At 42.9% G+C, this 17,403-nt stretch overlaps 1 protein-coding gene across 2 annotated transcripts in view; it reads left to right on the top strand.

Moving 5' to 3' along the window:
* Nucleotides 1-17,403, top strand: part of LOC115555099 (guanine nucleotide-binding protein subunit alpha-11) — a 26,615-nt gene extending 9,212 nt beyond the window's left edge. The window contains exons 2-7 of one of the 2 annotated variants that reach the window (XM_030371771.1): nucleotides 4,679-4,863; nucleotides 5,378-5,532; nucleotides 6,911-7,039; nucleotides 10,363-10,492; nucleotides 11,914-12,067; nucleotides 12,437-17,403. In XM_030371771.1, the coding sequence (XP_030227631.1) occupies nucleotides 4,679-4,863; nucleotides 5,378-5,532; nucleotides 6,911-7,039; nucleotides 10,363-10,492; nucleotides 11,914-12,067; nucleotides 12,437-12,627 (944 nt within the window). In that variant the 3' untranslated portion in view covers nucleotides 12,628-17,403. Of the gene's footprint in view, nucleotides 1-4,678; nucleotides 4,864-5,377; nucleotides 5,533-6,910; nucleotides 7,040-7,620; nucleotides 7,750-10,362; nucleotides 10,493-11,913; nucleotides 12,068-12,436 lie in introns of both variants that reach the window. The other variant, XM_030371770.1, reaches the window with a different exon arrangement.

Here is a 17,403-nt window from a genome sequence, read left to right as displayed (position 1 = left end):
TTTCATCAATACATTAAGCAGGGTTTCTTGGATGACTCCATCAGCCACAATTACCGTTACCCCATAATTAACCTTTCTTTCTGACTTTTGTCTGTTTTTAATATTAAAGTTTTTTTTAATGTTTTTAAAGCAAATTTTATCTAAAGCTCATGTAATACAACAGAAATGCAATAGTAAAATGGATGCAATCAAATGAGACCATTTTATAAAGTAACTATTTACAGCGAAATTCTTGTGCAGTTATGAAAAAAAGTGAAACTGTAATGTCTTGACGGTTTGTTTAATATTATGGACTCAGAGTTTGATCTAACACGTTAGTAATGATACCAAATTCCCTCTGGTTTGATAGGAAATGGCGGTGCCTCTCAACGCCTACATGGACAATTAGTCAGGATGAACCTAGATTCAGCCCAGGAAAACCCCTTCAAAACTCCTTAAATCATAAAATGTGCGTGACCAATGTGCACTCGCAACGCCAGCCAGTCCTTACTTTAGTCCTCCTTGCACAGTCAAATTGCAGGGTGTGTGTAAGGTCAGATTTTGCTGAGGCGGGCTGTAACTTCCTCCTAGCTTCGATCAGGGGGGATGTAAAAAAAATCGTTTACACAGGGGGCCTTTCTATTCCAATTTGTCACACTTGCATCTCCTCCTTCCATTTTTTTAAACTCCTTTTTTCTTTCCACGTCTCTCCCCCCCCCCCCCCCCCCCCAGCCCCCTTCGTCTCTGTGCAAAGGAAAGTTGTTATAGTAGCGCCCATGTGATCTGGAGAAGGAAAAAGCCTCATGCAGCCTGCGGTTAAATTGGAACAGAGTGAAATTGACCCGTTTCTTTATCTGTTTGGTCATTTGTGAGTTAATGGTTATCCCACACATTCAGCTCGGCTCTGGGTTTTTCGAGCATGGAAAGGACCGAGTTTAATGGTTGTGTTTCAGTTGACGTGCATGGTTGCGGTAATAATATTGACTAAAATGGATTTCTTTTTGTGTTTATTTAAATAATTGTTCCTTTGAATCATTGCCATTATGACCCGTGGACAGTGACCCATTCCAATCATGTTGGCCGGTCTGCCATTGAAATAGAATGTACCGCATGACTATTTTTTCATTGACAAAGATGACCGCCCGAGACATCCAGAGATGTTTTATAATGGTATAACAATCTCTATTAAGTAGTTCAGTTTACTCTGCTAAGCGGATGTGCAGTGGCTTAGCCATATATGCCTATCCTCTCGACTGGTGATTTCCTTCATGGATCTGTGAGTACAATACAGTGGTTGCCATGGGAACTAGAACTTGGCCTCAGGAGTAGCAACAGTCGCTGTACAGTAGCATATCCTTGAGAAATATTTCTACCGGGTTCAGCATGTGAACAATGGGATCTGTTGAATTAGGCTGATTATGCCCGACGTGTGTGTGTGTGTGTGTGTGTGTGTGTGTGTGTGTGTGTGTGTGTGTGTGTGTGTGTGTGTGTGTGAGACTTGGTTAGTCCAGTGATTTCCTCTGGGCATGTGTACACACAGTGTAGGCCTTGTCTACATCTTATTAGATGTAGGTCATCTGTAGTGGAGGCCTCGCTGCAGTTCACTTAGCTTCTTCTTTACAAGACCTTTTTGTCGTTAACTTGGCAAACCCGGGTCTATCGGAGTATGGCTCTTATTAATTCATAGTGTTGGAAGAGGACGGATGCACCATGGGTTCAGCCGTTATCCAAACACACACACGCCCGGATATGGTATTCCTTCACATGCTCAGCTGGGCACTGCATGCTAATGACAAAATCCCAAATCAGCCTTGTTCGGGCAGCTACTCTGCTTTAAAATAAAAAAGAGCTTCTTTCCACTGTTCAATTTGACCTCATCTGTATTATCTATCTCTGTCACTAACCTTAAGTAGGGCTGAACGATTTTAAGAAAAAATTGAAATTGCGATTTTTCTGGTAGAGATTGCGGTTTCGATTTCAACCACGATTTATTTTCTTTAAATCAAGTTTCAGTATAAATTAATATAACCAATGAATTCCATTAAGGTAATGCAATAATGAAAACTGCTGGCAACAGATTTAAAATGCAAGACTGTTTATTCAAGTACCTAAGAAACAACAACCAAAAAAGTCAAATAAAAAGGGAGCCCTCTTTCTTAAGTAAACTTGCTTCAATGGCTCATCAGCATCAAAATAATTGCACTTTTGTAAAATAATAAAAAAAAATAAAAAAAACCCCCGCAGCTTTGACGATCCCAAAATCGTAATGCTTGAGATCGTGATTTTCGGTAGAAAACGATAGATCTTTCAGCCCTAACCTTAAGTACTAAAAGTGTTCCCAATTTTTTTAAGTTCTTGCTGCATGCTTGAGTCTATTTGGAGTCCAACTCATAACAATCGACTCAGCTATAGCAATAGCACACTGAGCTCACTGTGCTAGCCATAGCCTAACGAGCACAAACCTAGCGCACTGTTGGCCGTAGCACAACTAGCACACTGTTGCTAGCTATGCTATGAGAGCAGGGTATATCGCTGCCTGGCATTAGGTCTCGGCTGCTTCAGCAGGAGCAAGAACAGCTTGCACAGTAGACACTATGAAAACAGTGGTTACGCAATTGGCCTATTTTGTGGCACCCTTTGTCTGGCCTGGTCTGGCCCTGCCTAGCTAGCATGTGTGTGTGTCGGGGCAGCAGGGCAAACGCAGAGGCAGGCATTGGCCGGCCAAACGAAATGAATCAGGGAGGGTAGGGTTGGAGCATATGTGGTGCTATTCCACGGTTAATTAAAGAGAAAAACAAAGATGTCTGCATTTGACAGCACTTACTTTCAGTGCACAGCCTCAAACGAGGTGCATGGAACAAGTCTCTCGCAAGTGAGTTGGTGTTCATTATGGAAAGGCTGGCGTGCGAGCCTTTCTGTTGCAACGCATCAGTGACATCATGTCAACAAATCTGCAAATATTTCTGCACATCTCTTTATGGGCATATTAATCTTCGAGTGATGAACTAGTTTGAATGTGGCTCCCTGTCTTGGAGGAGTAGTTTTGGTGTTTTTTCATGATCTTGTACCAAATCGGAATAATCTTTCAGTGATGGAACTGAATCAGGACTGGCATATCAGGAGTAATGCAAAAGGGTTTAACTCTGTCAAATGACAGAGGCTTGTATAAAGGGGGGTATGTGACCCTTTGGAGGTGGAGGATGGATGAGAGGCGCAGGCATGGGAGGACATTGAGAAAAGTAGAACAGAGACGCGGGTCAGGAGGAGGAGGAGGAGAAGGGAAGGCTAGGAAAATCCAGAGAAGAAAAACACAGTTGTGCGGTCTCCATTTGAAATGTGGCAACAACAAAAAAAAAGAGTGTACGGGCTGGGGCAGAGGCCAGCCTGTCGAGAAAGAAAATGCAAGTGTGCTAAAAGAGGACGGCAGAGCTCAGCGCAGCCAGAAGTACACAGCGTTGCACAGAGAGTTTAGAGACGAGATTGCCTAGGTTTGGTTAGATTTTGTAACTCAATCATGTCGGTGGGCCTCTTGACTTCCTCTGTCGTTGTTCATCATAGTCAGTTACTAAAAGCCAGACACTGATTCCCCCCAAAGCTCGGATAAGTAGAGTGCCAACAGAATATGTCCATATAAAGATGCAGAGTCCGCAGAGGAGGTGAATCCCCTGGGGCACTGGCTGTGGCTAAGAGGACCTATAGGGGTTTGCTAAACGGGTTTCTTTCTTAACCGTCTGTAAAGTCATTAACAGTGAAACAGGACTACATGGATAATTCATAATGCAGGCTACCGTCCTCCCCATACACATTTGTGACATAGAGGTGGGCTTGCATGTCAGGCCACAGGCCTTGATGACTAGGGAACCGCTGGTAAACACAAACAGTTTTTATATCAGTGTGTTTATACACACTGATATAAAAACTTCAGAGATAAGTCTCGATTTAATAAATGTAGTTACCTTAATAAATCCTCTGCTGTGTTGGTTGAACCTCCAAATGCTTTAAATGAGCACATCCACATAAACATTGTGCCATAGAAATGGGCGTGCATGTCAGGCCACATACCTTGATGATTAGGGAACCGCTGGTAAACATATCATGCGTTTAGAGAGGCCTGTAATTGTTCTTCACGTTTAGGTGACATTTACTTTTTGTACAATGTTTTGTTTGTTGTGAAGAGAGAATCATGACTTCAGCTCTAGAGTGCCCAGCCCAACTTCACCGCACTCTTGAACCATCAGAGTTCATCAACTGAATATACTTGAAATGATACAATACACTTTTCCCCAAAAGTATTTTGTATGTTTGGATTATGCTGTTCATGCTGAAGTGTATTGTTTTGTTCAAAAGTCTGTATTCATATCACCCGCGTTTCCTATCACAGATATACATTGGTATCAGTGGGTATGTTAGCCCACACTGAAGTAAAACTTTAGGGATGCTGTTAAATGTAATTACCTTAATAAGTACTTTTTGTTGGTTGAACCTCTAAATGCTTTAAAATATATGAGCACATCAGCATAAACACTCCCAACAGAGTTTTACATCAGGTTCTTTGTGAAGGTTATTAGCTCCTTTTAGTTTTGGATTATTCGTTTTGGATTATTGGGCGATGAATCGATATCTGCCCCTAAAGTCCAGTATCGGTCTGGCTCTACAGCTAACCCCTACCTTACAACCTCCCCTGCCTTCTCCGGCCTAGGTACCGGCGAGAGCGGCAAGAGCACCTTCATCAAACAGATGAGGATCATCCATGGGACGGGCTACACAGACGAGGACAAGAGGGGCTTCACCAAGCTGGTGTACCAGAACATCTTCACCTCCATGCAGGCCATGATCCGGGCCACGGAGAACCTCAAGATCCAGTTCACGTACGAGCAGAACAAGGTGGGCCGCTGCCGGTGGACGACCTTTTACATGCAGATGTTGTCGTCCTGTAGTTTGTGTTGCGTCCTCCCTTCATGTGGGAAATCTCTTGATTCTGAAAATCGAAGGTACAGAAGTAGACATTGACCTGTTAGTTTAGCAGACTCTTACCAAAAAACTATTTTGTTCCATTGATGCCTACTGATTTAAAACAATGCCAATTGTTGTTAAGGGTAGATTATTATCCCACAGGGCAGGGGGGCTTTTTTGAAGTGTATTTTTATTACCAGACAACTATTTGACAGTAGCCTTTAAGCCTTATCACTAATGAGTGAGCACATCCTACGCTCGCCATCTCTTCCCCTCTGGTCTGTAGGCTGAACGCTTTCTGCCCTCTCTCTCCCCCCAGTGTAACGCTCTACTCTCTCTCTCTCCCCCCAGAGTAATGCTCTGCCCTCTCTTTCTCATCCCCCGGAGCAATTCCCTACCCTCTCTCGCCCCCTAGAGTAACACTCTACCCTCTCTCTCCCCCAAGAGTAACGCCCTGGTGGTGCGCGAGGTGGACGTGGAGAAGGTGTCGTCGTTTGAGCAGCCCTACATCAGCGCCATCAAGATGCTCTGGACGGACCAGGGCATCCAGGAAGCCTACGACCGCAGGAGGGAATACCAGCTCTCTGACTCCACCAAATAGTAGGTGTACAACCTATAGCCTGCTTCTCGTGCTCTGGTACTATCGGAGTAACTATCGTCATCATGGTATTGAAGTTTGACCCTTTTGAAAGTTTCTAATGCATGCAGATCATTCTTAATCTGTGCAAAAAAGACATAGATATTTTTCTCCCAAATATACAAACCTTCTGAACCTCCTATTGTGATCATTTTAAGAGCATGCTTTAGACTAGCACCCTTTATACTGTCTTGGCTGATACCATAATTCATATATTCCGTTTTCGTACGTGTTGGATTCGTCATTTTTATGAAATGCCCCCCAAAAACACTGCCATTAATATGGGACATTTTCACATCTTCTGCTGATATTACACATTTTGCAGATATCTGCTGGTGTACACGTGACTGAATATAGCATATTGGTTTGCTGTGCATCTCTTATTTAGACTAAGCTAAATGATGAATGAGGATTTGATATGTTGATGCCAATGTAATTTACATTTACATTTAGGGCATTTAGCAGACACTTTTATCCAAAGCAACTTGCAATAAGTACAATTGTCAGGAGAGAAACAATATATCACTGTACAGTAAGGATGTTCATAGAACCAAGTGCCAAGCACTAACTATTGTAAGGTTAACCCCTTCCCCGTATAAAATAAAGCTAGCTAGGATAAGAGGCTACACAATGCTAACTACTATTTTTAAGTGCAAGGACGTACAACATGCATTAAGTGCGTTAATTGAGTGCCAGGACGTACAAAATGTAATGGCAGGACATGTAATGTATGTAAAGGTGAATGTGGAACTACTGCCCTGTTTTATAGATAAAGGAGTTAAGCATCACGTGTGCAGTGGAGGCCAGGGCTTTTGTTTTCATTAATGAAACTTAGCACGTTGAGTAAAAATACCCTCAACTAAATGAAACATGTTATTGCAAATACATTTATTTTCTGTAAATGCTGTCGAGGTTCACCCTTATAGTTTCGTTGATTAACTACTACCAGCCAACGGAGAATGAACAAGGGTAGATAGATGGGCTAAAGGAGGAAGTGGACACTTTTAACCTACTGCTAATAATATTGCGGCTAATTCCATTTTCACATTAATCGGACTAATGTAGCTGACTAAAAAATGAACTCTAATCATACTAATTACGGTAATATCGTTCATGTTAAAGGGTCGACTCCATTTGTTAACTTGGGGCTTGTTTTTCACCTCAGTGTGTGGGTGTATGCAAAATAATTACATTTGTGACATTTTCTCACACGAGTACAACATGTCCGCATGTATCTTATGACCGTGTGTACATTAGCCTATTTGTCTGGTTGTCTCTCTGTTGTGTGTGTGTGTGTGTGTGTGTGTGTGTGTCTCTCATCCCACCGGCTTCATTCCACAGCTACCTTAGTGACTTAGACCGAATAGCCACACCCGGTTACGTGCCCACCCAGCAGGATGTGCTCCGGGTTCGAGTCCCCACCACCGGGATCATTGAGTACCCGTTTGACCTGGAGAATATTATCTTCAGGTACGGGTGTCCCCGACCGCTACAGACGCCGCCGTGCCCGGTTGGTTCTGGCCGGTCGGCCGGCAGTCGTCGGCCCGCCGGCCACTGGGAAGCCGTCGAGGCCGCTGTCTCCGCCCACCTGCAGCTTCAGCTCATCCCCCGGTGACCCGCTTTCCGAGACTTAAGAAAACCCCATACGGCCTAAGAAGAGCCAGTTACCATTAAGCTCAGCTTGGATATTTACCTATGATATCCAAATTGTCTTCAAATGATGTCGCATACATGCGGCGGCCCCTCGTCGATTGACCCCCTCCAAATTTAGACCACCATTTCATTTGAAGAGCTTTTTAAATTGGAAAATGTAATGGGGTTGCGTCTAGTCTTGAAGTGCGGCTGTCAAGGGGGATGCCCAGAGGAAACTGCTCCTGGTGAAGGAGGGTGATGAGGGAATGTTCCTTAAACCTTCCATCTCTTTGTGGGTTCCCTCTCGGGAGGGGATCGACTCTTGGGGAAGAGGGGGATTTCTGCTGCCATGCTTTACTTTCTCTCTCCCTCCCTCCCTCCCTCTCCCCCGTCTTCTCTTGTGCTTCCTATCTCTCTAGCTATCTAAGTGATCTGGATCGTATTGCAGAACCGTCTTATCTGCCCACCCAACAGGACGTTCTTAGGGTTCGAATCCCAACCACTGGGATCATAGAGTACCCTTTCGACTTGCAAAGCATCATATTCAGGTAGAAGATGAACTACAATACTTTGACTAACCTTCATCCACCCCCACTCCCCAATTGATCTACCTTGTGTAACACCTGCCAGTGTTCTATGTAAGTCGTCCTAACCCTCCCCTCCCATGCCATAAATGATCCCTTCATTTGTGTTGTTCAAATACAAGTCCTCCTGTCCTTTTTTCTGTTATTTAGTATGGATAACTTGGCCTCCATGGATTTTTTTATTATTATATCGATGACGCTGAACTGGCAATACACCTCGGGAAGAGTTGGTCAAACTCATTTTACATGACCTTTAACAGCATCTTGGGCGTCATTCTTCCACCTAAGGTACCGAATGTGGTAACATTGCCCAGCAGCATCGGTACTGATATTGAACACAACAGTGCTTCGCTAGCGTTTCAAACCATGCAAGAGTGGTAGGCCTGAGTTGGCATAGCGAGACGCTGGGAATGTATTTTTAACGCTTTTTCAAAGAAGCCTTTCCTCCTCGCGGCGAGGGAGAGACAATAAAGGAACCGCGGAGATGGCGGCAAAGGATCAGAGAATGATTACAAAAGAGTGCAAATCGATAGGAAGCCATCATGTCAGGCCCCCACTCCTACGCTTGGCATCGCTAGAAATAACTCCAGTGGCAGCGAGCGCTGGGCTGAAGAGGTTCCCAGGACCACTGCTGCTGTTAGCCAATCAGCTGGACCCAGCTCTGCTCAGCTGCTGCTGCTGCTGGTGAATCATTGAGTCCTCTGAGGACATCTGTATTAAGACAGGAATAGTTGTCATTCGGGGTGGGAGGTGGGGGGGGGGGGGGGAGGAATACAAAGATGCCCTTTTGGCGTTATGCACGTTGGAAAAGGAAATGTATTCTACACAGCTCTTATTCATTGATTTATTTCATGAGGATGTGTGGTGTGTGTTGTAGAAGGAAACCATCTTGTAGCCCCAAGGTGAATTAATTAGCAATTAAATGTACCAAGGCTTCAGACTGAACAGGGGAATTTCCCCCCGCCACTGCTTATTGACTGTAACTTCGGTGCTAGTTACATGCAATGAGAGGGGCAGAGCATCAGCCATTCAGTTGACAGGGCAGCAGCCCCAACAAAGGGGCCTTTCATAGGCAAATATGTCTGTTAGGCAAGCCTCTGGTTCTTCTTATTTCCTTTTGAAGTCTAAGAAAATGTCCTTTCTCCGGACCCGGCCAACCCAGGGGCACTTATCATGGATAAGTAGATCACACTCATCCTTCGCTTGAAGGGAAAGAGGGTGCTATTGGGGCTGCGACTCCTGTAGTCCCCCTACGTGTTAAACACCCTGCCTCTGCCTAAGGCCTGGAGCCCCCCCCCCCCTTGTGGGTTAAACACCCTACCTCTACCTGCCCAGAGACTCCCTGGCCAGCCCAGCTCACCTTTTACGATGAAGCATTCCCGCTTTAACTAGGGGTCTGCAGACAACGTCAACTAGGAAGTGATCTCATCATGTACTCGAGGACTTAATTGCCTCGAATTAAAGTAATTTAGATTAGAGACAGGTTTTGTTGAGCTTTGACTTGGCTGATTGCCTAAAGTTGAGTCACCGTCTGAAGAGGAAGCATATGATATCATCTTAAAGTCGACAAGCAATACTATCAGATTATTTCCCACAGTCCTTTTTTTTTTTTTGCCTGTACTTTCATTTTACCTTCAACTTCCGAACCAGTAAGCCAGCATGGACATAGTTCAAGAGCTAGCTCCTATTGTCTTACCCGTTCTCATTTTCACTTATTTCTTCTCCGTCCTACTAAACAATCTCAAACCGTTCCTCCATTAGTCGTCTCACCGGCATCTGATTGGTCCTCTCAAGAGACCAAAGTGATGCACCTAGATGACCCATGTATTACCGCTTGGCTTTCTATAAGCCACACTCACACCTGCAAACACTTCATTGAGAATGGAGAGAAGGCCATCACACACGCGCACATGCACACATACATATACTTGCACAGACCCACACACACCTTCAAAAACACACTTGCACAGACAGAACATATACACCAATACTTGCCTCAATACAATGGCTCATTTGACTTATTTTTGGGTCAATTTGTATTGCTCTGTCCTCATCATTGCATGCCCCCCATTCTGGGTAGAGGTGTTCAGTGCATAACAGCTACATGACACAGACACGGTTCATTTGGTAATGTTGGGCTATTTCCTCTTGTGCCTGAAAGTAGACCCAACCTGCACTTCAAATACATGACTTGTATGAAATAAATGACCAGTGTAATTGTATCTTCAGTCAAGTGGCGTGCCATGGCTTTCTGCACTGACCCCTCTTCTTCTGTAACCCAGGGAGACCCAACTCCCCTGGAACCTTTTTGTCTTGCATGCGGGTGACAATCCTGCACGGTGGCTTGTGCTTAACCAATCAGCTGGTTCCCTTTTTGATCTATTTGTTGTATTGCATAATAATGTGTTGATTTGTGAAACAAATAAATAATGTACAAATTTATATAAATATATATTTTCGCAATGGGATAATTTGTACTGGAACCATCCATTCTGCGTGGCCTTTCTTTTTCTCCCCCCCCCCCCCCCCCAACACTGGCTGAACTCTAATCCTGCCCTTCCGTCTTGGTCCAATCAGGATGGTGGACGTGGGGGGTCAGAGGTCAGAGAGGAGGAAGTGGATCCACTGCTTTGAGAACGTCACCTCCATCATGTTCCTGGTGGCGCTCAGCGAATACGACCAGGTCTTGGTGGAGTCTGACAATGAGGTGAGGGGAAGGAATACTGAGTGGATTTGGTTCTTGATGGACCTTATTCACCGTGCGGCCAGCCTGTTGGTCCCTCTTGGTTCAGAAACACAATAGCAGGGTAATGCGCTCCACCATCAGTTCCATCACCCTACTTGTGTAGAGAACCAAGATGGCCACCAGGACGCTAATGGCTAGTATGTTTCTGAATTCATGGTGGAAACATATCGTCCCATACTATGTTACTATACTAATATTTACTATGTATATATTTAAGATAAATATTTAAGTGGAAAGAGCTTTAATGTCTGCTCTTATATATTTTATGATCCATTGATGATTGGTTGCAGAATCAACAACATACCAACTCTGATTTCCTTCTTTTGTGTTCTGAGGTATGACTGTAATGTGACACATTAGATTGGATTTCATATCTCAGGACCCTCGAATAACGATCCTGAGTGAAATGGCCAATAAATGCAAATGGAACTTAAATTTCTACCATGCTAGTTCATTTCTCAAGTCGATAATAAAAGTAATCATAAAAACAATGCACTGATATTAAAATTGAATTCCCCTAACCATATTATGCAGTCTTGATACCCCCCCCCATGACTATAGAGATAGAAATAGGGTTTATGGGATAACCCTGTCTGTGTGCTGTGCTACCAGCCACATACCCTCTCTGTGACTAGGTCATATGACCCCTGGCGTCTCTGAGTAGCTCCAGCTGCCAACCATGGCCCCCAGGAATCTCTTCACGTGAAGTCATTCACAGAAGTGGATCAAATGTATTCCTTTTATCCACCTTTTTTTCCACACTGCCTTAACATGTGTCGTTTCACAATAATAAACCACAACTCTTATACACCCCTGAATCCAGACACTCTTTACACACTTGATATATCAACCCGTTGCTTCAGGAGCCCAAATGTGCCTTAACAATTTGAATGTCCTAAGGTGCGTTGACTTTGAAACGCGGTTCTAGGCCGCGCAGGCCACTCGTTTTGCGCTCGTGTATGACAACTTATAAATACACAGGCTCTAAACACTCTGGCCCCACGCCGAACCGGTCTGCCTGGACTGGACTGAACCTCTAGTGGTTGGCGAGCTAGGTTATGCAACACGCCGGGTAGAAGTTGAAATAATTACGACTTTATAGAAGCACAAATTCTTTCAACTTCGAAGCTAGTCCCCTCGGCGGCAAACAGCCACCAGGTCTGAGCATCGCAAAAACAATCACAAAACTGACCTCATCTCAAGTGAACATGCCTTTGCTACCATTTAGTAGTTCACTACTCACGTTCACCGTTGAACACAATTGCTAATTGCTAAAGCATGTCAGCATGTTTAGAGTAGAAAGCACTTTTTGTGTTGTGTTTGTTTGTGTGTCTGGTTTTAAACAAATGTGGTTTGTCGTGTCTATTTTTTGTCTTGGTTAGAACCGCATGGAGGAGAGCAAAGCTCTCTTCCGGACCATCATCACATATCCCTGGTTCCAGAACTCCTCTGTCATCCTCTTCCTCAACAAGAAAGACCTGCTGGAGGAGAAAATCATGCACTCTCACCTCGTAGACTACTTCCCCGAGTTTGATGGTAACCGCACACACTTAACTATACTACTTACTAAAAACACCACCGGACGTTTCTAGTTTGTTGTAAGGCAGCAGTAAATCCATGCAGAAACTCTCATAAAATGGTGATGCAAGTGTGATGCAAGTGTGACCCCTTGTGGTGGAACTACTGCACTGCAGCACAGCGTTGCATGCAATGTAAACTCTTAATACTACTTTAATACCACTTAATACCACTAGTGATATCTTTCACTAGTACCAGGCGGAAGGAGCACACATTGATTCTGCATTGAATGATTCTGTCGAATCTTGGAGCAATGATGGCCGTATGCTGTCAGTGCAATATAAAAGAGGACCACATATACTGAACATGTCTTGACTTGTGCCCCAGGGCCCCAGCGGGACGGCCAGGCAGGACGGGAGTTCATCCTGAAGATGTTTGTGGACCTGAACCCGGACAGCGACAAGATCATCTACTCCCACTTCACCTGCGCCACCGACACAGAGAACATCCGCTTTGTGTTCGCCGCCGTCAAGGACACCATCCTGCAGCTGAACCTCAAAGAGTACAACCTGGTGTGAGGGAGGGTGGGAGAGGTAGAGAGAGAGAGAGAGAGAGAGAGAGAGGAGGAGGGAGAGAGAGGGAGAGAGAGAGCAGAGTGGCCGGATTAAGAAAGCGAGATGGAGAGGAAAAAGAGAGGGTAAATGGATGGAGAAGGAGAGCGCCCACTCTTCATGCACTTGTATAAACGTCCTCATGCACACTCGAGCATGGACACACACACACACACACACACACACACACACACACACACACAGACACAGACACAGACACACACACACACACACACACACACACACACACACACACACACAGGGCCTTAATGTTGGGGTCACGGACTCTGTTCATCCACACTCTTACATACATGTTGTACCACCTTGATTCTTGGTTGTTTTGATTATTTTTCGTTTGACCGTTAATAATGAAGTGACCCCCCCCCCCCCCATACTACAAAACATTCAAGTACATTCACAGCCGGTTCTTTCCTCCCTCTCTTCCCATCGTACGGGCTGTGTTTGGTGTGCCACTCATGGGTCAGTAGTAGGCTAAGACACCTACTGCTTTGTCTCCTCTGGTTAAAACACACACAAGGCTCTCTCTCTGGCATTGGTACTGGTGGCGGTGAAGATCCTTTATATTTCTGGTTGTAGGAGTTTAGGTTGTTGCTGGGATAACCTTCAAATTGATGTAGATAAAATTATGATTTCTTCTTTTTTTACACTAATTCTGCAAATTCTGATGACGTATCCAGACTGTATCCAGATTATTCCTGAATTGATTCGGTTCTGAATCATGGCAGAGGAGCTCAGTGATTTCCTTTTTCAAAGCCCAAAACTAATTAAATTCCCAGCTCTGTCTTTAACAATGTAGGTTTACTAATTGCATAACATAATTTTTGCTCGCCATGGTTGCTGTTTTTTCTTTTCTTAGATTTCTTTGAATTCATAATTGTATTATTACTGTGATTGATTCTGTTCCTTAGTGGGTGAGAGAAAAGCCCTTCCTATACACTATGTGTGTGTCCAGACAAGAAACCGTGCAATAGTTTGATTGTAACGTAAAGAAAACAAGGAGAGGAGTGGTGGGTTGAATCACATGTTTGACAAGATTTACTCCCTCTACAATTGAGTTTATTTGGCCAACCTTCTGATGAGCTTTGTACACAGCAAGAGTCAATAATTCTGTATTTTTAAAGTTGCAGACCAGATCTCCGATCCCCGTTGATAAAGAGATGATCTAGTTCTCCCTGCTTTCCGCTCCACGTATTTCCAGTTTGAGATGGGGGAGGATTTTTTGTAACGCTGTAAAAGAAATCTACAATTTTATGGACAAGTGCTCTATCTTTCTAAGTATACTTTGTATATAAAGTGGTTGCAAATTTGTGCTGAAACGCTTGACAAAGGTAAAACCGTTTTTTTATTTCATCTTGGCGCTTTACGCTAACGGTGAAATGAAAGCAAACAAAAAAAAAAACTGTTGTCCAATATTTGCTGTTCTATGATGCTTACATTTTTTTTTGTAATTTGTGATTATATCTCTGTTTATAATCCCATATCTTGTCTTATACCAGATTAATTAAGATGACAATTATGTCACTAGGTGGCTGTTTTTGTCTTATATAATTCAGGTGAGTTCATAACGTTTTCATCACAAGGGCTACTACTAGTAAGGCGAGAGGATGGATGTTGTGCAATGACTAATCGGCAACGAATCAGGGAGTTGGATTTGGTGGAAGGCTCTCGAGGCCCCTTCTGACGGGCATCTCCTATTGGTAAATACGGGAAGGAATGTTCCAGTGTTAACGTTGATGGCCACCCTTCGACCAAACCAAGGGAATAGTGGCTGTCACGGTTCTACGGTCTAGGCAGCCTGTTTGGATCAGTCTGAGAAAGTCGGGATTGAATTGAGGATACTATCTCGCCAGCTTGGCTAGCGTCCCACATTATCACTTTATGCCAGACTTTTTTGCTTCATACATGAGTTCTTAAATGCAGATCGATGTGGTTCTTATTATGTCGTCGAATACCCGTTGGGATGGCGGGTTTGATCTCTTGCTTTTTGGCATGTTTGAGTTTCCCTTCTTGTGTTGGCAGTGTTGGGCAGATCAGTGGAAGTGGTACTTAAGTACTTTTGGTGTACATTATCATTTGCAGGCTCAGTTAAAGTATCCATTTAGATAGCCTTTGGTTGCTGACCAGCACCATATATTGTGCATATCCCACTTGAGTGTTGCCAAAGGATAGCAAGGCAGATTTGCATGTGTTTTTTTTATCTAGAAGTGACATCTTAAGATTTACGGCAATGTGTTTTTTACAGAGTACTTTGAGTTGGCAGAAAGGTGATTATTTGCCTACCGGTGGAGTGCAATAGTGCAAGTATTCTAACACATTTCGTGCCGTGTATACAATTCAAAGGCTAGACTTTTAGCTATATGGATAGGTCCTGCTCCCTCACTAACCCTAACCCTCCAAAGTAAATACAGAATATTTTAAGTATTTGTGCAATCTTTATCCTTTTTGATGGAGGGAGGTATTATTTCCTTCTTCAATGAAGTGCCACAATATTCTTAAGAAAAGAAAATAGCAATTGCTTCTTTTTTTTTTTATGTAAAGAGTTTACATTTGCAGTTGTGGGGCTTTTGTATGGCAGCTTGTATTAGTAAAAGGATTCAACTCTGGTGCTTGACACAGTACCCGAGTTTTCTCAGCCAGTCTCTTCCCCATCCTGCAGATGTGTCCTATGCCATGAAACAAAGTGATTACGAGGAAGAGGAGGAGCACAACCTAAAACAAGCAGACATTCTGCTACAAAAATAGCCGAGCTCTGGTGGCATTTATTATTTAATATAAGAAAAGACTATTAATAAACTTTGGTTGTGTTTGAAAACATGCTGTCAGTGGTACATTGACCCATCTAAATGCTAGAATAAATTATTCCTCCGCAAGTCACATTCATTTTTACTGCAGTTTAATGACAACGGCAGCTTTCTTTTGTTATGGGTCCCAGCAGGTCAGCCATTGTTCATTTGAATCAAGAAACACTTCATTCCCCTCTTTTTAATCCAGTCTAAAGCAGAATAAATGACCATTTTGTTTAACCAAGAAAGGTAATAAGGATTCTGTTTTCCCATGCTAAATAAGCAATTTATTTCTCTTGGATTATGTTGTGATATCTTCATTACACAAATTATTTTATTTGTCTTGGATGCCATTCAGGTTGACGACTGCTATTGAACAGACACTATTCGTACCAGGAACTATGTTGGATTAAGGAGTGTGTAGCGATTGGCTTTATAGTGGTTTAAACACAGTGATTGCAATGTCAAATCACTGTGTGCCTAAGCATCAATGAATCTGTTTTGTTTTTCTTTCCACTTGATTGACTGTAAAGCGTATGTGTGGACTTTGATCCTATTTCCTTTCACTATGCCAAGAGGGTTCAGGAGAAAGGCTCTCTCAACACTACATCAACAACCCATATACCAGAGGTTGTGTGATGAATACACTATGATGTAATGATGTTCATGGTCACCTTTTTGTAAAAAAAAAAATATATATAATGATTTCACTTTTGATTACATACTTGTTTTTGGAGTTTTGAAATTGCTTGAGCTTTGTACTTGAAGGACAGACCAATTCATTCAATTGTGCCACATAAAGCCAACCAATCCTAGATAAGATATTACTAAGTCAATAAATTGAACCAGGTGCCTGTAATTACTATGGTCTTGCAGTTTGCATTAATACACCTTTGGAATGGGGGGAAGGCAGTTTTCTGAGTTACGCTTGGTATTATGCTTTGGTCCAATTTATTGAACACATAAGCCTATTGAAGGTACTACTATGTGGCTGTTTTACGTCGGGTGGGTGGGTGCTGAGGTGAGTGAATGAGTTGGAGTGACTTCTGGCCATGTGACCTGTTTGCCACCCTTTTTTACTCTTCCTTGATTGGACTGTGTAGTTCTCTCCTATTTTGGGTCGATGCACTGAAAACTCAACGCTGCAAGGGGCCTGCCGGCATTCATGCAACCTACATGTTCATTCAGCACATTGGTCGACCCTAAAGGCGTGTGACTGCGCACATGCAAGTGTGTTTGTACACTTGTAATGGATACTGCATATGCTTGTTGTTCATTCTGAAAAGAGGAGTGGACACTTATATTAAAAGCTAACCTTGCATTGTTTGTTTTCCTGTTTTTGTAAGGCTGAAAAATTAGCTCAACACTTGTCTTAGGACCACTTAATATATATATATTTTTAAAGGTAAGAGGCTAAAATAAAAATTTGTGTAGTGGTGTATAAATTGAAAGTAATGTATTTTTTTTGTTTTGCTTTGATTTTCTTTTTCTAGTATAACCAAATGTAAATTATGTATAATGAGTGTGCCGATTCCCTTCTTTGTGGAGCCAGACTCTTACCAAGTGCCAATGTTGTGAAAAGAATCGGTGGATCTACGAAATCCATGGTCCATTTTTTTTTAACAAATAAACACTAAGTATATAATGAAATATTGAAAGTGGGACGATTTATTCTATATTCAAACAGCATGACAAATGCTGTTTTCAAAGGAGAAAAAATATTTAACCGCATGTGTTTGCCACTTCAAGGGTGAGGGAGATGTAGGGTGGTTCCCTGATAATTAATTTTCAGTATTTTTGTTTCCATATTTCTCTTTTGTATCTTTCATTTCAACCACTGTTGCCTAAATCTCATTTGAACATGAAATGAATTTCATATAGCCTTCTCCTTAAAAAAAAATCTGTAGTAAATTGAAATAAAACCTGTTCCTATACTGTA

The sequence above is a fragment of the Gadus morhua genome, chromosome 12 (assembly GCF_902167405.1).
Source record: "Gadus morhua chromosome 12, gadMor3.0, whole genome shotgun sequence".
NCBI lineage: Eukaryota > Metazoa > Chordata > Actinopteri > Gadiformes > Gadidae > Gadus > Gadus morhua.
Note: the sequence above shows the minus strand (reverse complement) of the source record. Positions and strands in the feature narration are given on the sequence as shown.